This window comes from Patagioenas fasciata, chromosome 26, assembly GCF_037038585.1.
Source record: "Patagioenas fasciata isolate bPatFas1 chromosome 26, bPatFas1.hap1, whole genome shotgun sequence".
NCBI classification, from domain to species: domain Eukaryota; kingdom Metazoa; phylum Chordata; class Aves; order Columbiformes; family Columbidae; genus Patagioenas; species Patagioenas fasciata.
The window spans coordinates 2,936,740-2,956,943 of NC_092545.1; the positions used below are offsets into that span (position 1 = coordinate 2,936,740).

General features: G+C 60.3%; 2 protein-coding genes across 4 annotated transcripts; one reads left to right on the forward strand and one right to left on the reverse strand.

Annotated features, from left to right (window-relative positions):
* The first annotated feature begins 625 nt into the window (after nucleotides 1-625).
* Nucleotides 626-7,128, forward strand: CAPG (capping actin protein, gelsolin like). 2 transcript variants are annotated; one of them, XM_071799390.1, is made up of 10 exons: nucleotides 626-749; nucleotides 1,561-1,630; nucleotides 1,692-1,864; nucleotides 1,935-2,089; nucleotides 4,447-4,608; nucleotides 5,393-5,542; nucleotides 5,624-5,716; nucleotides 6,501-6,633; nucleotides 6,707-6,795; nucleotides 6,868-7,128. In XM_071799390.1, the coding sequence occupies exons 2-10, from the start codon at nucleotides 1,608-1,610 to the stop codon at nucleotides 6,931-6,933; spliced, it is 1,044 nt and encodes a 347-aa protein (XP_071655491.1). In that variant the 5' UTR covers nucleotides 626-749; nucleotides 1,561-1,607; the 3' UTR covers nucleotides 6,934-7,128. The 2 variants fall into 2 exon arrangements, with proteins under 2 accessions (XP_071655491.1, XP_065712799.1); XM_065856727.2 differs by having other exon boundaries at nucleotides 666-769.
* A 694-nt stretch (nucleotides 7,129-7,822) lies between these two features.
* On the reverse strand, nucleotides 7,823-19,923 carry DBNL (drebrin like). Of its 2 annotated transcripts, XM_065856775.2 has the most exons (14): nucleotides 19,807-19,923; nucleotides 18,808-18,863; nucleotides 17,327-17,439; nucleotides 16,922-16,996; nucleotides 16,370-16,516; nucleotides 15,996-16,073; nucleotides 15,356-15,507; nucleotides 14,654-14,708; nucleotides 13,716-13,781; nucleotides 13,542-13,644; nucleotides 11,528-11,659; nucleotides 10,710-10,816; nucleotides 9,093-9,192; nucleotides 7,823-8,796 (listed from the first exon to the last, which is right to left on the reverse strand). In XM_065856775.2, exons 1-14 carry the CDS (start codon nucleotides 19,887-19,889, stop codon nucleotides 8,657-8,659), a joined length of 1,407 nt encoding a protein of 468 aa, XP_065712847.1. In that variant the 5' UTR covers nucleotides 19,890-19,923; the 3' UTR covers nucleotides 7,823-8,656. The 2 variants fall into 2 exon arrangements, with proteins under 2 accessions (XP_065712847.1, XP_065712848.1); XM_065856776.2 differs by lacking the exon at nucleotides 13,716-13,781.
* Between the last annotated feature and the right edge of the window lie 281 nt (nucleotides 19,924-20,204).

Genomic DNA, 20,204 nt, shown 5'->3' on the forward strand with positions numbered 1-20,204 from the left:
TCCCAGTGCTGCCCAGTGCTCCCAGTGCTGCCCAGCGCTCCCAGTGCTCCCAGTGCTGCCCAGTGCTCCCAGTGCTGCCCAGTGCCGCCCAGTGCCACCCAGCGCCGCCAGGGAGCCGCTGCTGCAGCCCCCCCAGTACAGTTCCTGGTACAGCCCCCAGTACAACCCTCTTCCCAGTAGAGCCCCCCATTCCCAGTACAGCCCCCACCAGTCCCAGTACAACCCTCCCACGATGCAGCCCCACCAGTACAGCCCCCAGCACACCCCCCCTCACCCAGTGCACCCCGGTATAGCCCCCCAGTACAGCCCCCTCAGTACAAGCCCCGTTGCAGTACAGCTCCCAGTATGGTCCCCCCCCCCCAGCACAGCCCCCCCCAGCACAGCCCCCCCTTCCCAGTATGTCCCCCCAGACCAGCCCCTGACTGGGGGTCCCAGCAATGGGAGGGACAGGAAGGTGCGATGTCCCAAAAGTGGGGGGGGGGGGTGTCCCATGGCTCGGTGTCCCCATCCCCAGTGTGACAGGTCCCACTCGAGGCCACGAGCCCCCCCGGGGACCTGTCACCCCCGTGTGTCCCCCCACCATGTCCCCCCCCGTGTCACTCCCCGTGTTCCCCCCTCGCCGTCCCCACCCTTTCCTGCGCCTGAGTCACGGCCGCCGCCTTCCGGGTGCTGCAGGAGCTCCTGGGGCGTCCGTCTGTCCCGCCGTCCGTCTGCGCCAGGGCCTGTCCGGTGTCCGTCTGTCCCTCAGGGTGTGCGGCTGTCTGCCTGTGTGGGTGTCTGTCCGGGGGGGGTGTCTGTGGGGGCGTCTGTCTGTCCAGCTGGGTGGTCTTTGGGGTGTCCGTCTGTCTGGCCAAGTGTCTATGGGGGTGTCTGTCTGTCCATCACAACAGATGTGCCTTTGGGGGTGTCTGTCTGTCTGTCCTCGGGGCTTCCCACCCACTGGGGTGTCCATCTGTCAGGGCGTCTGTCCACCCTTCCAGGTGTCCCCCTGCCATCAGGGTGTCTGTCTGTCCTTCTGAGTGTCCAGCTGTCCACTGGGGTACACCTGCCCGTGGGGGTGTCTGTCTGTCTGTCCTCCTGGGTGTCCATTTATTGGGGTGTCCATCTGTCCGGGGTGGGGTGGCGTCCACCTGCCCATAGGTACATCCATCTGTGTGTCTGTCCATCCTTCTGGGTGCCCCTCTGTCCATGGGGGCGTCCATCTCCCTGTTGGAGTGTCCATCTGTCCTTCTGGCTGTATTTTGGGGCACCTAAGTGTCCATTTGTCCATCCATCTGTCCTGGGTGTCTGTTGGGTGTATCTATTTGTTCTTCTTGGTGTCCATCGGGGTGTCTGTCTGTCCTTCTGGGTGTCTGTCCATCAAGGGTGTCCAGCTGTCTTTCTGGGTGTCTGTTGGGGTGCCTATTAGTTCTTCTTGGTGTCCATCTGTCCTCCTGGGTGTCTGTCCTTCCTTCTGGGTGTCCACCTACCCTTCTGTGTGTCTTTTGGGGCGTCCGCCTGTCCGAGTGTCCCTTTGTCCGTCGGTGCATCCATCCCCTCACGCTGTCTCTCCATCCCCAGGTCCATCTGTCCATCCACCACTCTTTCCACCACCACCCCCTGACGCCATGTACACCGGGCTCCCCAAAAGGTACCACCCCTCTCCCCACCCCCTCTGTCCCCCCCTATCTCACAGCACCCTCCCCCCACAGCGGGTCCCCATTCGGTCCCAATGTCACCCGCCCGGGGCTGCACATCTGGCGGGTGGAGAAGCTTCAGCCGGTCGAGGTCCCCGAGGGGACACGGGGCGTCTTCTTCTCGGGGGACGCGTACCTGGTGCTGCACAACGGGCCGGAGGAGCGCGCCCACCTGCACCTCTGGATGGGTGAGTGCGGGGCTGGGGGGGCGCCTGGGGCGGTTTGGGGCCGGGGGCTGAGCGCTGGGTGTCCCCGCAGGCCGGGACTCCTCGCGGGACGAGCAGGGCGCCTGTGCCCTCCTGGGCACCCAGCTGAGCGCGCTGCTGGGCGAGCGCCCGGTCACGCACCGCGAGGCGCAGGGACACGAGTCCGACACCTTCATGGGGCACTTCCCGCGTGGGGTCACCTACCAGGTACGGGCGCTGGGCACCCCGTGGGAGCTCGGGGTGCTTGGCGTCCCCCAGGGGGGCTCAGCGTCCCTTCCAAGCTCTCAGCATCCCCAACAGCTGCTCAGCATCCCTGATGGGTGCTCAGCATCCTCACGGGATGCTCAGCATCCCACCAGGATCTCAGCATACTCAATAGGTGCTCAGCATCCCTCATGGGTGCTCAGAATCCTCACGGGATGCTCAGCATCCCACCAGGATCTCAGCATCCCCAATAGATGCTCAGCATCCCTGATGGGTGCTCATCATCCTCACTGGGTGCTCAGCATCCTAGATGGGTGCGCAGCATCCTACATGGGTGCTCATAATTCCCACCAAGCTTTCAGCATCCCCACTGGGTGCTCAGCATCCCCAATGGCTGTTCAGCATCCTGACCATGCTGTCAGCATCCTCAGTGGGTGCCCAGAATCACCACCAAGCTCTCAGCATCCCCACTGGGTGCTCAGCATCCTACATGGGTGCTCAGCATCCCGCCAGGTTCTCATCATCCCCAGTAGATGCTCAGCATCCCTGACGGGTGCTCAGCATCCTAGATGGGTGCTTATAATTCCCACCAAACTCTCAGCATCCCCATTGGGTGCTCAGCATCCCGACCAGGCTCTTGGCATCCCTGATGGGCGCTCAGCATCCCACCAAGTCCTCAGCATCCTTGCTGGGTGCTCAGCATCCCCAATGGGTGTTCAGCATCCTGACCATGCTGTCAGCATCCTGAGTGGGTGCTCAGAATCCCGACCAAGTTCTCAGCATCCCCACTGGGTGCTCAGCATCCTACCGGGGTGCTCAGCATCCCGCCAGGTTCTCAGCATCCCCAGTAGGTGCTCAGCATCCTGGGTGGGTGCTCAGCACCTCCACCAAGCTCTCAGCACCCTCACCATCCTGCTCATTCCCCACTGAGCATGTGGGTCCCCCTCAGCGCGCTGGATGCCCCAGAGGGTGCTGAGTGTCCTTGCTGGGTGCTCAACACCTCTGCCACATGCTCGACATCTCCTCTGGGTGCTCAGCACCCATGCTGGGTGCTTCTCACCTCTCCTTGGGTGCTGGGGACCCCACTGGATGCTCAACACCCTCACTGGGTGCTGGGGAGCCCCACCAAACACTCAGCACCCCCGCTGGGTGCTGGGGACCCCCATTGGGTGCTGGGCACCCCACTGAGCACTCAACACTCCTGTTGAGTTTTGGGGAACCCCCCCAGGTCCTCAACACCCCCATTGGGTGCTGGGGACCCCATTGGGTGCTGGGGACCCCACTGAGCACTCAACACCCCTATTGAGTTTTGGGGAACCCCCCCAGGCCCTCAGCAACCCTATTGGGTGCTGAGGACCCCATTGAGCACTCAACACCCCTGTTGAGTTTTGGGGACCCCTCCCAAGCTCTCAACACCCCCATTAGCTTCTGGGGACCCCATTGGGTGCTGGGGACCCCACTGAGCACTCAACACCCCTATTGAGTTTTGGGCACCCCCCCTAGGCTCTCAACACCCCCTGTTGGGTGTTGGGGACCCCACTGAGCACTCAACACCCCTGTTGAGTTTTGGGGACCCCTCCCAAGCTCTCAACACCCCCACTGGGTGCTGGGGACCCCATTGGCACTCAACACCCCTGTTGAGTTTTGGGGAACCCCCTCAGGCCCTCAACACCCTCATTGCGTGCTGGGGACCCCCATTGGGTGCTGGGGACCCCACAGAGCACTTAACACCCCTATTGAATTTTGGGGAACCCCCCCAGGCCCTCAACACCCCTACTGGGTGCTGGGGACCCCATTGGCACTCCACACCCCTGTTGAGTTTTGGGGACACCCCCTCCAGGCTCTCAACACCCCCATTGGGTGCTGGGGTCCCCCATTGGATGCTGGGGACCCCACTGAGCACTCAACACCCCTGTTGAGTTTTGGGGAACCCCCACAGGCCCTCAACAACCTCATTGGGTGCTGGGACCCCACTGAGCACTCCACACCCCTATTGAGTTTTGAGGAACCCCCTCAGGCCCTCAACAGCCCCACTCGGTGCTGGGGACCCCCGTTGGGTGCTTGGAACCCCACTGAGCACTCAACACCCCTGTTGAGTTTTGGGGACACCCCCTCCAGGCCCTCAACAACCCCATTGGGTGCTGGGACCCCACTGAGCACTGCACACCCTTGTTGAGTTTTGAGGACCCCCCTCCAGGCCCTCTGCACCCACACTGGGTGCTGGGGACCCCTGTTGGGTGCTTGGAACCCCACTGAGCACTCAACACCCCTGTTGAGTTTTGAGGACCCCCCTCCAGGCCCTCAGCACCCGCACTGGGTGCTGGGGACCCTGTTGGGTGCTGCCCCCCCTGCTTTGGCAGGACGGGGGGGTGGCCTCGGCGTTCAGGGCCCCCCGCCCCGGCGCCGGCCCCGTGCGCAAGCTCTACCAGGTGAAGGGCAGGAGGAACATCCGGGCGAGCGAGCGGGACGTGGCCTGGGGCAGCTTCAACACGGGCGACTGCTTCATCCTGGACCTGGGCCAGGTGGGCGCTGGGTCCTGTCACTGCTGTCCCCTCCGCTTGTCCCCAGACCCTTCTCGTCTGGCGTGTGCATCCTTCTGGGTGTCCATCTGTCCTCTGGCATGTCCATCAGGGTGTCCCTCTCTCTGTTGGGGCGTCTGTCCATGCATAGGTTTGTCTTTCTGAGTGTCCGTCTGCCTATGAGAGCGTCTGTCCCTCCATCTGCCTGGTTGTCTGGGTGTCTCTCTGTTGGGATGTCTGTCTGTCTGTCCTTCTGAGTATCAGTCTGTTGGGTTGTTTGTCTCCTTCCAGGTGGCTACATGTCCACAGGACATCTGTCTGTCCATGGGGGTGTCTGTCTGCCTTTGGAGACGTCTGTCTCTTGGGTTGCCCATCAATTCATTGGGACATCCCCCACCCATAGCGTGTTTGTTGGGGTGTCTGTCTGTCCATCTGGGTATCCATCCATCCATTGGGGCACCTGTTTGACCATCTGGGTGTCTGTCAATCTGGGTGTCCATCCATCCATTGGGGCACCCGTTTGACCATCTGGGTGTCTGTCTGTCCATCTGGGTGTCCATCCATCCATTGGGGCACCTGTTTGACCATCTGGGTGTCTGTCTGTCCATCTGGGTGTCCATCCATCCACTGAGACACCTGTTTGACTATCTGGGTGTCCATTTACCCATCGAGGCTTCCCCCTGGGCCACCTTCAACCCCAGCGACTGCTCCATCCTCAACCTGAGCCAGGTGGCTCGGGGGCCACCACGGGATGGCTCTGTCCCCACTGTCCCCTCCCTGTCCCCAGACCCTGTTTGTGTGGTGCGGGGCCCGGTCCAACGTGCTGGAGCGCGGCCGGGCGCAGGAGTTGGCCGCCGCCATCCGGGACGGCGAGCGGGGCGGCAAGGCCGGCCTGGAGATCGTGGTGGATGGTGAGGAGCCACCTGAGATGCTCCAGGTGAGCTGGACCCCCCCATGGGAGGAGAGGGGGACCCGAGTGTCCCCAAGGGGTGGCTCTGTGACACTGTTGGCCCGGCAGGTGCTGGGCCCCAAGCCCACCTTGCAGGAGGGCAGCCCTGAGGAGGACGCCGTGGCCGATCAGAGGAACGCGGGGGCAGCCGTTCTCTACAAGGCAAGGCCACCGCGGTAGCACCAGGAGTGTCACCATGGTGGCCCTGGGGTTGGGCATGGCCAGGGGACACCATGGTAGCCTTGGGGCTCGACGTGGTTGGGAGATGTTGCGATAGCCCCCAGGGGGACATGGAGCATGGTAGGGGACAGTGTGATGGCCCTGGGGGTACATGGGGTTGGGCATGGCCAAGGGACACTGTGGTGGCACTGGGGACAGTGTGGTGGCCTTAGGAGAGACAGATGGAGCTGGGCATGACAAGGAGACACTGTGGTGGCCCTGGGGGGTACATGGGGCTGGGCATGGCCAAGGGACACCGTGGTGGCTCTGGGGAGAGTGTGGTGGTCCTGGAGGGTACATGGGGCTGGGCATGGCCAGGGGACACCATGGTGGCTCTACGGAGAGTGTGGTGGCCTTAGGAGAGACAGATGGGGCTGAGCATGGCCAGGGGACAACATGGTGGCTCTGGGGTGTACATGGGGCTGGGCATGGCCAGGGGACACCATGGTGGCTCTGGGGAGAGTGTGGTGGCCTTAGGAGAGACAGATGGGGCTGGGCATGGCCAGGGACAACATGGTAGCTCTGGAGACAGTGTGGTGGCCTTAGGAGAGACAGATGGAGCTCGGTATGACAAGGGGACACCGTGGTGGCTCTGGGGGGTACATGGAACTGGGCATGGCCAGGGGACACCACAGTGGCTCTGGGACAGGGCTGTGAGGGGCCACACGGCTGGGCATAGCTGAGGGACACTGGGGTGGCCCCGCAGTGACATCCTGGCCGCGGGCAGGTGTCGGACGCAACGGGGCGCATGGACCTGAGCCCGGTGGCCACCAGTAGCCCCTTCAGCCAGAGCCTGCTGTGCCCTGACGACTGCTTCGTGCTGGACCACAGCGCCGGCGGGAAGGTCTACGTCTGGAAAGGTGCCCAGGGAGGGGACACGGGGACATGGGGACAGGGACCACCCCGGGGTGGCACTGACGTCCCCATCCGCAGGGCGCAAGGCCAACGAGCAGGAGCGGCAGGCGGCCCTGAGGGTGGCCGAGGAGGCGATCGCCCGCATGGGCCACCCGCCCCACACACAGGTGGGTGACAGCGGTCAGGGGGACCCGGGGGGGACATTGGGGGTGTCACCCTGTCCCTGTGCCTGTCCCCAGGTGGAGATCCTGCCCCAGGGCCGCGAGACGCCGCTCTTCAAGCAGTTCTTCAGCAACTGGAAGTGAGGGGGTGGCCGTGGGGACAGCGGTGGCACCGGGCTTGTGATGGCTGTGACATCCCTGCCAGTGCCTGGCTGTCCCTGTCACCGTGACACCCCTGTCCTGTCCCATCCCTATCCCTGTGCCATCCCTGTCCCTGTGCCATCTCTGTGCCATCCCCACCCTGCACCCAGGCCCTGGCGAATAAAGTGTCAGTGTCAAGTCCTGTGTCTGCCCTGGGGACAGGAGGGGACACGGGGCAGGGTTGGGGACAGGAGGGGACACAAGCAGAACTACAGCAGCACAGGGGCCATGGCGGTGGCAGGAAGAGGTCCCCAGTGTGACACCAGCCCACATGGGACCCCATGGGGCCACCTGTGTCATGAGTGTCGCAGTAGGTGACACCCACTGCCCTGCGATGTCCCCAGGGGCTGGCAGCACCCATGGGTGCTGGGGTGACAGGGAGCCCTGGGCCTGTGTGACCCCCCTGGCCCTGATGTGGCTGCCAGGCCGAAGTCCCCAGTGTCCCCACACCCCTCATGTCTCCAAGCCCCCGCTGTCCCCACACCCCAAGTTGTCCCTGCAGCCTCCATGTCCCCAGTGTCCCCCTAGAGCCCCTCGACAGCCCCGGGGCCACCCAGACCCTGGGACCCCTGTGGCTGCCTCCAGCTGCTCTTCCCAACAACCCTCCCTCATCACACTCAAATAATTAACACCAGGGTTAATTACTTATCCAATTATCCCCCTCTGGAGCACCAGCCCGGTGACAATGACCCACTGCGGCAATTCCCACGGGCAGGGTCGCCTCATTAAAAGATTCCTCATTAGCGCTCCCAGCGTTAGTCACACATGAGCCCTGCACCAAAACCCCGACATTTCACCCCAAATCCTGCCCGGGAGCGCGCGGCCCCATCCGTCACCAAAGAAAAGCCCTTTTATTGTCATCGAGGGGGGACACGGGGCTCAGGGGACCCCAGGGAAGGGGCTTGGAGGAGCTGCCGCATCCCCCAGCGCCCACAGGAGGGGTGGGACCCCCAAAACCCCCAAACCTCAACCTCTCCAGCTAATTCTACAGCAACACCAGGGGAAAAATCAACGGGGGGACACAGAGGGGCGGGTTGGGCTCTTCCTTGTTCACAGTGAATTTGGGGTGACGGGGGGGGCAGGTCCCACACTCACAGGTTTTTGCTAAAAAATAACCCCAAACCCCCCCGCTTTGGCCTGGCCAGGGAGCTCGGTCGCGTCATTTAAATCCCCACTATGGGGACTGGGGGGCGGGAAAGGCAGAAAAACCCCCTTGGAGGGGACACCAGTGGCAGCTCAGGGGTGACAACGCTGCAGAGCCACGTTTGGGCTCTCCAGGTCCAGATTAATGGGGTGAGCGAACCAAAATGGGGAAAACCGCCCCAATTCTGAGGCCACGGGGTGGGAGGGTGTGTGGGGGGGGAGGAGAGGCAACTTGTTCCCTGAAGTGTCCCCCCCAAAAGGGATTTGTCACCCGCTCCTTCAGCCCTGCGAGAGCATCAGAGGGAGGAGGAGATGGAGCCTTCGTCCCCCCCAGGAGGGTGGGAGGGAGTTGGGGGGCAGCACCGGGGGCGGGCGGTGCGGGGGGGCAGGCAATGGCACTTCACTTGGAGAGAACACAAAAAAGATAAAGAAAAGCTAAAATCCAAGCCACAGATCGTTCGGAAGCACCAGGCTGGAGCCCAGCGCTACCCGGGGTGGGGACAGAGTGGCTGCGGCCCCCTAATTACTCAATCAGTTCCACGTAATTAGCGGGGAACATGCCGAAGTGGCCGTCGGGCCCGTAGCCGCGCCACCAGCCCTCGTCGATCATCTCGATGTTGGTGATGATGTTCTCCGGGTCGAACGAGATCTCGGTGTCATCGGCTGGAAGGAGACGGAGAGATGGGGAGGGGTTAAAACCAACCTGGACCAAACCCCCCCACCCAACAGCCACTTTTCACAGCAAAATGATGTGGTTTTAGGGCTGGACAAGCCCAGGCAGCTCAGCCCCGGAGGTGAGTGAAAAACCGATATTAGGGGAAAAAAGAGGCGCCACCCGCTTCCTTCTTTGCTTTTCCAGCCCAAATGGGGGTGGGAGATGGCGCTCAGGACCCTGCTTGATGGGTTCCAGCTCTCTGGGACTGGTCCCAGTTAAACCCGGTTCAGAGGGAGAATCTCACCGGCCTGGTAGTCGTAGAGCGCCCGGGCACAGAGCCCCTTCCCGGCCAGCTCCGCAGGGTACCCCCCCGAACAGGCGAACTTGGCATCGCCGACTTGCTCCTTTGGGGAGAAAAGAGGCAAAATAAGGAGTTAGCGCTGGGAAGGATGCGGCTCCATGGGTTATTAATCTGTGCTGTTGCCAAAATTATAAGGATTTGTGGAGCTTTGCCCACGCATCTAAATTTGCTGGGGGTTTGGGAAAAACAACCCAGAGGGTGATTATTTTGTTCTTTTTTAAGCTTTGGGGGGGGTTCTACATTTTACTCTATAGACCTGGAGAAAGCTTGAAGTGGAATTAATGTAAATTATAAATAAGAGAAACTGAAAGGCGAGTTATCCATCGAAAGTATTGCGTGTTAAAAATCTCATGGGTTTTACAGTATGAGGTTTTTGAGGTGAAACTACAGTCATCGAGTTGAATTATCTGGGGTTTATAAAGCATCCTAAATCATAAAACTACCTTATTTAAAGCTTAATATTATGGATCCTTTTACAGAGACTGAAGATGCCAGGTAAGATAAAGAATATGGAGATCTGGAGTAGGCAAAACTGAAGCAGCCACTTTACAAATCATAAATGTGAGTGGCTTAAAGGAAAAGTCCGGGCTGTTTGGTGGTGCCACGGGATTTCTTACCAGAGCTGAAATGGATCGGCCTGTACATCACAATTCAGAAATGAGATTGGCGATGTTTCCGAGGTAAAAGAGATGAAGGAGATGCACCGGGGCACCAAGATCACCCCAAAACACAAAACGTCGGCCCCGGGGGCACCAGGATCACCTCAGGGCTCAAAATGGCGGCACCGAGATCACCTCAGGGCTCAAAATGGCGGCACCGAGATCACCTCAGGGCTCAAAATGGGGTGGCAAAATCACCTCAGGGCTCAAAATGGCGGCACCAAGATCACCTCAGGGCTCAAAATGGGGTGGCAAAATCATCTCAGGGCTCAAAATGGTGGCACCAGGGGTGGCAGAATCACCTCAAAACACGAAATGGCGGCCCCAGGGGTGGCGGGATCACCTGATGAAAGCCCTTGAGGTGCTGGAGCGAGTTGAGAGAAAGGAACGGAGTTGCTGAGGGGCTGGAGCACAAGTGTGATGGGAGCGGCTGAGGGAGCTGGGGGTTCAGCTGGAGAACAGGAGCTGAGGGGAGACCTTCTGATCTCTGAACTGCCTGAAAGGAGCTTGGAGCCAGGGGGGTCGGGCTCTGCTCCCCAGGAACAAGCGCCAGGAGCAGAGGAAACGGCCTCAAGTTGCCCATCTCCTGCTTCTCTGGAACCGGTCGGACACTTCCAGTTGACTTCAAGAACGAGAAAATTCAGTGTGTTTGAAATACTTCTGGTTTTGCGCGGGTGGGAGACACGAGACAGATGAACAGACGAGAGGAAACCGAGGGAAGCCCTGCAGCATGACACAACCCGCTATTAGACGCTGGAGAATCTGACGCCAAGAACAGCTGGGTTTTGTCGGCTCAGCCCCGTTTGGACGTGCAAAGCAGCGGGAGAAGAGGAGAAGTCACTTTGGCAAAGAGACCGAGGAGATCCTGCCCCCTTGTCCCCCCCGGGTCCCATGCACCAACCTGAGGTGGCTCTTCATAGATGGCCGAGGCGTCCGGCGGCTCCTCGTACAGATTCGCCTCCTCCGCGTGGGACGTGGGGACGCTGGAATCGTACCCAGAGTCTTGTCCTGCGAAAGGAACACATGTTACCCAAACACCGTGTATCTCCCCGTCCCCTCGCCTCGTCCAGCACCACCAAACTTCAGGGACAAGCTGGATGTCCCCTGGGGCAGCAACAGGGGCGAGCGGGGGTTTAGGGAATGGTGTAAAGGAGAAGGGAGAGATCCAGGATCTCCAGCGGGGAAGGAAGAAGGTGCTGTGATCATTCTGAGCAGCAAATGTGGCGGGGCCGGCTGGGAGCAGGACCCGGCCGAGAGCAGCATCTAGTGGTGGCCGCAGCCCGGCGACACCGTCCCAGGCTCCCGAAATCAAGTAGTTGGAAAAGACCCTCATGGGGTCCAAGTGTCACCCCAACCCTGGCACTGAGAACAAAAAGCCCTAAAGCACGTCCGGCGTTTTTGTTGCCGGTTTTAGGAGCTTTCAGCAAGAAACCGCATTTTGCTCTTGTGTAAGGGCCACGAGCAGCAAAACTGCCCAACGGGGGTGGAAGTTCATTATTTTAGCTCTCATTTGCAAAATACAATATGAAAATGAATTTGTCTTAAACCCACCCGGCTCTGGCGTGTCTGTAAAGCGTGGGCTTAACGGTTGGACTTGATGATCTTAAAGGTCTTTTCTGACTTAAACGATTCTATTGAGAAACAGGAACTCGGGGCCCGGCCTCAACTTTGGAGAGGTGAAGCAAAAATAAGCTTTGGCGAGGAAGCAAAACCACCCACCTGCCACGGGTGCCCCGGAGGGCGCGGGTGCCCCCCAGGCCGAGGACGGGGCGAGGGACGCGGGGGGGACGGGAGACGCAGGACCTGGAGCAGCGTTCAGCTCCTTCTGCAGGAAAGGGCTGCGGAGTTTGCCTAAAGAAAGGGGTTAAACACGCTGGGGGGTGACGGTGACGGCGCCGCTCCTGGTGCGTCACCATATGGATTTTGCCTCGGGAGCTCGCTTCTCCTCCTAAGCAGGATTTTCCAGCTCTAATCCTGGTTGTGGAAAACAAGTTTGGCAACTGGTTACAGCAGGAGCTGCAGAGGAGGAAATAAGTGATTTAAAGAAATAGAGGTATTTTTGAGGAGGAAAAAAAGAAATGTATATCTATTTTGGGGGAGGAAGAGTAGCTGGAGGACACCAACACCCATGTTCTGCTTTTTCGGAGCACCCAGATTTCCCAGAGAAGCCGGGGAGACGGTTCCACCAGGTGCACCGGGGACTGTTGGCCCTGATCTCCCCATCACGGGCTCCGCACGCGAACAAAAGCGAAGCTGGAGAGTTCTCAGGCGAGTTTACCCCTGAATAAACACCCCGACTTGCCTTGCTGGGGGTTTTACCGGTGCCAGAGCGTTTGTTGTACTTTCCTCCAATAAAAACTATAAAATACTGACCCAACCACGGAAAATCCCACCGATGGCTTTGCCCACCCGAGAAAGCGTATGTTGCGCTCCTATCGCAAAATAAAAGTGATTGTTTCGTTTAATTCAAGTGACTTTCAAGGAGGTTTCGCAGGCTGAGGAGCAGATATTCACCCGTGATACCGCACGTTGGCAGCGACTTCCTCGGGTGGTTTCAGCTTCTGGTTTTTGCAGCTTCCCGGTTTCTATTGAACCCACCAGCTCAGTCCCTGCTAACGGGACGCGCTTCTGCTCGGGATTCAGGGCAATCACAGAATCCCAGAATGTCAGGGGTTGAAGGGCCCTGGAAAGCTCATCCAGTGCAATCCCCCATGGAGCAGGAACACCCAGCTGAGGTTCCACAGGAAGGGGTCCAGGCGGGTTTGAATGTCTGCAGAGAAGGAGACTCCACAGCCTCCCTGGGCAGCCTGGGCCAGGCTCTGACACCCTCACCAGGAACAAGTTTCTTCTCAAATTTAAGTGGAACCTCCTGTGTTCCAGTTTGCACCCATTGCCCCTTGTCCTATCACTGGTTGTCATCGAGAAGAGCCTGGCTCCATCCTCCTGACACTGCCCCTTTAGATCTCTGTGAACATGAATGAGGTCCCCCCTCAGTCTCCTCTTCTCCAGCTCCAGAGCCCCAGCTCCCTCAGCCTTTCCTCACACGGGAGATGCTCCACTCCCTTCAGCATCTTGGTGGCTGCGCTGGACTCTCTGCAGCAGTTCCCTGTCCTTCTGGAGCTGAGGGGCCACAACTGGACGCAATATTCCAGGTGTGGTCTCCCCAGGGCAGAGCAGAGGGGCAGGAGAACCTCTTTGACCTACTGACCACCCCCTTCTAACCCACCCCAGGTACCATTGGCCTTCCTGGCCACAAGGGCCCAGTGCTGGCTCATGGTCACCCTGCTGTCCCCAGGACCCCCAGGTCCCTTTCCCCTACACTGCTCTCTAATAGCTCATTCCCCAACTTACACTGGAACCTGGGGTTGTTCCTGCCCACATTCAAGACTCTACACTTGCCCTTGTTCTATTTCATTCAATGTTTCCCTGCCCAGCTCTCCAGCCTGTCCAGGTCTCTGATGGCAGCACAGCTTCCAGTGTCACCACTCCTCCAGTTTGGTGGGAGGCAGATTGCGAGCATTGTCCCTTTCTGGTGTTAATAAATTGAATTTTGCTTTTATAAATGAAATTTAAGTTTCACACGTGGAGTGGAAGCATGGGAAATGTCACCCTCGGCTGTTAAAAGCTGCCACAGCGAGAGCTTCAGCATCACAACCACCGTGGTGGAGAGAGCGTGACAGGACCCCCCGTGCTCGGCGGGGCCGATGTCCCCGGTGTCACACCGGTGCCGTACCTGGCTGCGAAGGCGCCGCCACGTCCGCTGGGGCCGACTTCTCCCTCTGCTTGAAGATGTCGCGGGGGTTCACGGGCCTCTGGGCGACGAGCGAGGCGGCCTCCTGCGCACAGAGCCCCGGTCACGCACCGCGGCGGCGGCTGAGCCGGCGCGGCCCCCCCGGTGCTGCCGTACCTGGGCTTTCTCCACCGACTCGCTGCGCTTGAAGCCTTTGGGCTGCTGGGGCTCCGCCTGCTCCTTCTGTGGCACGGGGGGGCAGCTGCGGCTCCGGGGGGCTGAGAGAGCCCCCCACTTCTTCAGCCAGCCCTCTTCTTCCTCCTCCAGCCCCTCTTTCCTTATCCAGCCCCCTCCTTCTTCATCCACCCTCCTCCTTACTCCTCAAGCCATCTTCTTCCTCATTCAGCCCCCCCTTCCTTAACCAGCCCCCACCTTCCTTATCCAGCCCCCTCCTTCTTCAGCCAGCCCTCTTCTTCCTTCTCCAGTGTCTTCTTCCTCATCCACCCCCCCTTCTTTATCCACCTCTTTTCTTCCTCACTCAGCCCCCCCTTCTTCATCCACCCCCCTCTTTCCTCCTCCAGCCCCTTCCTTCCTCCTCCAGCCTTCTTCTTGCTCATCCTCCCCCGTTCTTCCTCATCCAATCCCCTTCTTCCTCATCCATCCCCCTTCTTCCTCATCCTCCCTGCCCAGGACAGAAGGGATGGGAACAACGAGCAGAAATGGCAAACGGGGAGGAAAACCCGCAGATCTGCGAGATTTGCTGGGCAGAGGACAAGGACTTTGTGTCCTCCTGTGTCCCCAGGCTGCTCCCCAGGAAGAGTTTTAAACTCAGCTTTCCCCAGGAAGAGTTTTAAACTCGGATTTCCCTGAGGCCGGAGCGGCCGCTGGGAACGCGTGGCCAGCGTGAGCGGATATAAAATGAGATCCAAGGAAATCGAAGCCCATCCAAGGAAATGGAGAATAGAGCAAGAGACCCAGGAGTCCGGGGGTGCCGTCACATCCCCCCAGCTGCTGTGACAGTGCCCGGGATGCTCCCCTGTCACCCCCTGCCCTGCACCACCACACCCTGTCCTCTCTGTCACTGGGTGACACTGGGACATGGGGACAACACTCACCCATTGCTGCTGCTCCTTCTCCCTGTTCTCGGCCTCTTGCTGCTGCTGGAGTCTCCTGTGGTGACAAATGACAAACTGGGGTTAACAAATGACAAATTGGGGTTAACGAAGAGGCAGGAAGAGCTGTTTGCTACACAGAGGAAGGACCTTTCCCCAACCGCTGGGGCAAATCAGGACCCACAGGCCCCCCCAGGGAGCCATGTGGGGCTCAGCAGCCCCCGGACCTCTGGGTCCCCACAAACAGTGGCCACAGGTGTCAGTGACACATTTCAAACAAAGTGCCTGGCAAGGGGACGACGTGATCCTGGGGACAGGAAACCCGTGGGTGACACGAAACCTGTGGGTGACACTGGACCAGCAGCCAAGCTGGTCGGTGGTTCTGCTGGGGAGAAGGTGCCTCAAGTTGCGCCAGGGGAGGTTAAGGTTGGATTTAGGAACAATTTCTTCCCCAAAGGGCTGTGGGGCATTGGAACAGGCTGCCCAGGGCAGTGCTGGAGTCACCATCCCTGGAGGGCTGGACAGACGGATGTGAGGTTCTCAGGACACGGGGCAGTGCCGGGGGTGGGTTATGGGTGGACTCAATCTCAAGGGGCTTTTTCAGCCAACAGCGGTGGTGACAGGGGCCACAACACCCCAAGAGCAAAGCCAAGCAGGGTGAACTCTGGGCGCCGTCACAAACACCGGCGGGCGGGCAGGACTCACTTCTGGGCTTCGATCTCGTTGGATCTCGCTTTGTAGCGCTGCTCTCGCCCCTCTGCCTCCTGCAGCTCCCGCTCCCGCCGCTCCCGCTCCAGCCGCTGCCGCTCCTCCTCCGCCCGCCTCTTCTCCTCCAGCCGCCGGTTCTCTTCATCTTTCTGATGCGAGACGTGCAAAAAGTCGCGGGGTTTAATCCCAGAGCTCTGAGAAACCCCCTCCCAGGTCTCTGCTGTGCCCTCAGCCGGCACGGCGCATCTCCCGGTGTGCGGCACCCCTGACGCTGAAGGTTCACAAATTATTGCTAAACCGCGCTAAAACAACCTGAATAGGGAGCAAATACAGAGCAGCCTTGCCCTGATGTTCATTCTTGCAGAGCTGCCTTCAAAAAGGCCAAAAAGCAGCCCCGCCACCCAAAACGGAGCCGGCAGCGCAGGTCGCTCCCCTGCACCCACCCAGCAGCCCCGGAGCCACATTCAGACGAGATCAAAACGGATCTCGCTCTTCCAGACTCATTTTCTCCTCCCCTTGCGCCGCGAGGCAGCGGGAGCTCTGCAAACAGCCCCGGGTTAGAGAGGGGAGGTGCGGATGGGAAACCACCTGCAGCTCCATCCGAACGCCGCGGATGAAAAGCAGCGGCAGGACCCACCTCAGCTTTGGCCCAGAAGTTATCTTTGTTGACCCTCTTGATTTCAGACATCGCGTTTGTCTTCTGGTAGACAGAGCCCTGTGGGGAGGCAGAAAGCGGCACAGTGGTCAGAAATGTGTCCCCGGGCACGTTTGACGGCTTCTTCCTGCCGCTATAGGACCCACCGGCCCCTCTTTGTCTTCCCCAGGCCCCCAAGGGTCCACAGGTTGGGTGGAAAGGCTCAACAGATGATATTTAGCACCAAGAATGTAAAGAAAGCAACACTTTGTAGTAGAATATAACCGCAAAACCCACGGCCACGTCATGGGGAGCCCCTTGAATCACGGGGTGATGGTGGCGCCGTGGACCAGAAACTGCCCCCAGAGCCAACTCACCACGGGGGCTTGAGGCCCCGAGTCCTGGAACTTGCTGCTCTCCTTGTGGAAGTTGTAGTTGGCGCCGGAGGCTTTGGCCACCTTCTCCATGATGAGCTCGGGCTCCACGTCCTCCTCGGCGCGAGCGTTGATGGTGACGTGGGCGCCCTGAGCGGGGAGAGGGACACAGGGGACATGGAACCCTCCATGAGGCTTCGCACATCCCAGCGCCACCACGGGAAGGGAAAGGGCTGGGGTGACAATGGGAGGCTTGTCAGAAAGACGGGGACACAGCTTCCAGCACGGCCTGTTGCAATAGGACAAGGGGTGATGGTTTTAAATGGAAAGAGGGAGATTTAGACTGAATATAAGAAATTGTTGGTCCTGAGGGTGGTGAGAGCCTGGCCCAGGTTGGCCAGAGAGGTGGTGGATGAACCATCCCTGGAGACATCCCAGGCCAGGCTGGACGGGGCTCTGAGCAACCTGAGCTGGTGAAGATGTCCCTGTCATGGCAGGGGTGGCTTTGAAGGTCCCTTCAACCCAAACTGTTCCATGACAAACAGAAGAACAGACCTTGAGGAAGTTTGCTATGGTGCTGACGTGGTTCGCACAGGCCCCTTTCCTCACGTCATTCACACCTTCGCCCGTCTGCAAAGAGAAAACGTCGGCACCCGCTCACCCCAGAGTTCCACCAAGGTTTGGGTCTGCACCTGCAAATCGCCCCACGGCGAGGGCTGCGTGGGGGCTTGGTGTGGGGGGGACAACGCGGGGACAACGGCTGCACCGCGAGGCTCCTGCTGACCCCAAGCGCTCAATTCAACCCATCCCAGGTGGGTTCGGAGCCATTTCCCGGCAGCGCCGAGACACGCGGCCAAAGAGACGCGGCGGGGAAGCGAATCCTCCGCTCGCCGCTGCCCGGCGGGTTCGGCAACGACGATTCCAGAGAGAATCAAAGGGACAGGTTCGTTCCCCACTCACCCAGTTGACGAGGACGTATTTGGGGAGGCCGGAGTTGGGGTCCTTCACGCGGCAGAAGGCATACATCACCTTCCCGCTGTTGAGCTCCTCCACCATCTCCTCCAGGCCGCCATCTGCCCCGGGAGAGAGCGGAGAGGCCGTGAGACGAGCGGATCCCGGCCACACGGTGGGAACGGCCAAACGGAATGGTGGTGGATGCCCCATCCATGGGGACACCCCTGAGCAGCCTGAGCCGGTGAAGATGTCCCTGCTCGTGGCAGGACTAGATGACCCTTAAAGGTCCCTTTAACCCAAATTAGTCCATGATTCTATAATTCCACAATTTCCCAGAGATTACTCTGTTAGATTTGGAGTCGTCCAACACCAAGAGTATCTCCTGTTCACCCTGGACCTTCGCTGCGACAAACAACCCACGTACGGAAAGATCTCGGGTCTATAACACCAACCAAGTGACACCAGAGAAGCGAAAGGACACGCTCAAGCTTAATTAGACTTAAACTAAGAGCAGCCAGCTGCAAACTCTGCCCACGGGTTCCTGCAAGAAACGGCGCGCTGGGAACCTCCATGGACGGAAAACATCTCGATGGGAGGTGGGAAAGGTGCCGAGAAGCGGTGGAGGAACCGGCTGCGCCCCGTTCTGCCCCGGCTGCGCCCCGTTCTGCCCCGGCTGCGCCCCGTTCCGCCATTAAACGGGAAGTCATGAAGAAACCGAGAAGCTGACGCTGGGGAAGGTCCCGCTCAGCAAACGTGGGAGGAAACTCCTGCCCTGCCGCTGGTGTAAAACCCCCGGGGCCGCAATCAGGTAGATGCTCATAGGACATGGGAGGAGAAAACTGACCAAAGGAGGAAAAAAGCCACAAAAAAACCCGTACTCTTATTCAAAAACCTTCCCACAAACCACGGTTCTGCCTCCTCGGGTCTGTCCGAGCCCTAAAAAGCGGAAACCGAGGCGCTGCTCAGCATCAAACCCCGAGAGCGGCGGCGCGGCCGCGTCTGCTCCGCGCTGCGGCAGCGCCCGAGGGATCGTTTGCTTCTCCGCTATTAAATATTTACACTTGGGCTCTAAATTCGGCGCGGTGGTTTCCAAGCCTGGCAGAAAAGCCGAAAGCTGGGACGGGCCCCGGTGCTGCGTGTTTGCCGGGTCAATATTTAACAATATTTAACAATATTTAACACGGCGGCGGGCAGGGAAGGGCAGAAAGGGAAGTGCTGGGAGGAGCCGAGCTCTGCAGAGAGGCCGGGGCTAAAACTGCGCTTAACTAAGCGTGGTCAGTGTAAAAACCACGCGGGACTTCCAACCGACACTGATTGCCACCCAAAACTCACTGAGTGGTGTGCACTGAAGTTCAGATTTGCAAATGAGAGAGGGGAGGGGATCCAGGGGATGTAAATCTGGAGAGCGGAGAATCCTGCCCGTGTGTTGGGGGTTCAGCAGCTTTAGAAGCCAGAGCGGAGCCGGGGGGACGTCCCCCCACACTCACCTCCCGAACCGGCCACGCGCAGGTCGTTGCTGTTGCCTTCATAGGTGAACAGGGCCCTAAAATAAAGGTGGAATGAGGGGGTTGATCCAGCCGGCCCCGAACCTCACCTGGACACCCCTGCCCCCCTGCAGTGCCCCCCAAAAACTGTCCCCTGCTCCTGGTACCCACCGGGGTGTGCACACACCCCAATACCCTGATACCGCCAATACCCCCACACAGCTCCAGCCCCACGGCCCAGACGACCCCCCAGACACCCCACATCACCTTTACACCCCCTGATCCCCCCTTGGTCCTCCCTATACACCCCACATCCCCCCAGACACCCCACCCCCCTGGTCTCTATAGATCTCCCCCTTCCTTCTTCTAAACACCCCCCACCTTGACCCCCCCCGACACCCACAAACCCTCTAATGGCCCCGTGGCACCCCTGAGCCCCACATCTTCCCCTGCACCCCCCAAAGCCTCCCAAACCCTGACCCCCCCATACAACCCCCACCCCAGATCCCCCCACATCCCTGTTCCACTTCTACCCCCATCCCCACCCCACACCCCCAGATGCCTCCAGACATCCTGATCCCCCCCAAACCCCACACAGCTCCACAGCCCCCCAGACACCCCATAACCCCCCAGCCACCTCCTGCACTCCCACAGGACCCCAGACATCCTGACCCCCCCAAACCCCACACAGCCCCCCAGACACCCCATAACCTCCATAGACATCCCAATGTCCCCAAACCCCCGCACAGCCTCACACTCCCCTAGACACCCCCTGCACCCCCCAGACATCCCAACCCCCTCAGACTCCGCACAGCCGCCCCAGACACCCCATAACCCCCCTCCCCAGCACCCCCATCCCCAGACCCACCGCACCCCAGTTCCACTTCTACCCTCCCATCCCCACCCCACCCCCCCAGTTCCCCTCATACATCCTGACCCCCGACCCCCCCCATCTTCCCTCGCAGAATCCCCCCACCCCCGGCCGGTCCCCCCGCCGCTCACCAGTCCGTGGGGCTCCCCGCCGCCACCACCCGCCCGTAGGCCTCCTGCAGCGCCCGCCCGTTCTTGCTGAGGTTCAGCGCCATGGCAGCGCGATCCCGGCCCGCCCCGCGCCGGGCCCGCCCCGCCACACCCAGCCCCGCCCCCGCCGGTACTTCCGGCACCGCCCCGCCACCGGCCCGGCCCGCCGCACCGGCAGCCCCGCCCCGGAAATGCCCCCTTCTGCCCACTCCACGCCCCGTTCTGCCCAAACCACGCCCCTGAAGCATCAGGCCACGCCTCTGAACAGGTACGCCCCGCCCACGAGCCGCTACGCCACGCCCCCGGGATGCCGCGCCACGCCCCTAGACAGCCCACCACGCCCCCGATCTCAACGCCCCGCCCCCGGGCTGGCTCGCCCT

Excerpts from the sequence above, each read along its gene's own strand:
- DBNL (XM_065856775.2), bottom strand. The coding sequence starts at position 19,889 with ATGGCGCTGAACCTCAGCAAGAACGGGCGGGCGCTGCAGGAGGCCTAC. Across the intron at positions 16,997-17,326 it reads AATACGTCCTCGTCAACTGG|ACGGGCGAAGGTGTGAATGA; the intron begins GTGAGTGGGGAA and ends TTCTCTTTGCAG. Across the intron at positions 11,660-13,541 it reads GGCGGCGCCTTCGCAGCCAG|GCAAACTCCGCAGCCCTTTC; the intron begins GTACGGCACCGG and ends CCCTTTCTTTAG.
- CAPG (XM_071799390.1), top strand. The coding sequence starts at position 1,608 with ATGTACACCGGGCTCCCCAAAAG. Across the intron at positions 1,631-1,691 it reads TACACCGGGCTCCCCAAAAG|CGGGTCCCCATTCGGTCCCA; the intron begins GTACCACCCCTC and ends CTCCCCCCACAG. Across the intron at positions 4,609-5,392 it reads TCATCCTGGACCTGGGCCAG|ACCCTGTTTGTGTGGTGCGG; the intron begins GTGGGCGCTGGG and ends CCCTGTCCCCAG.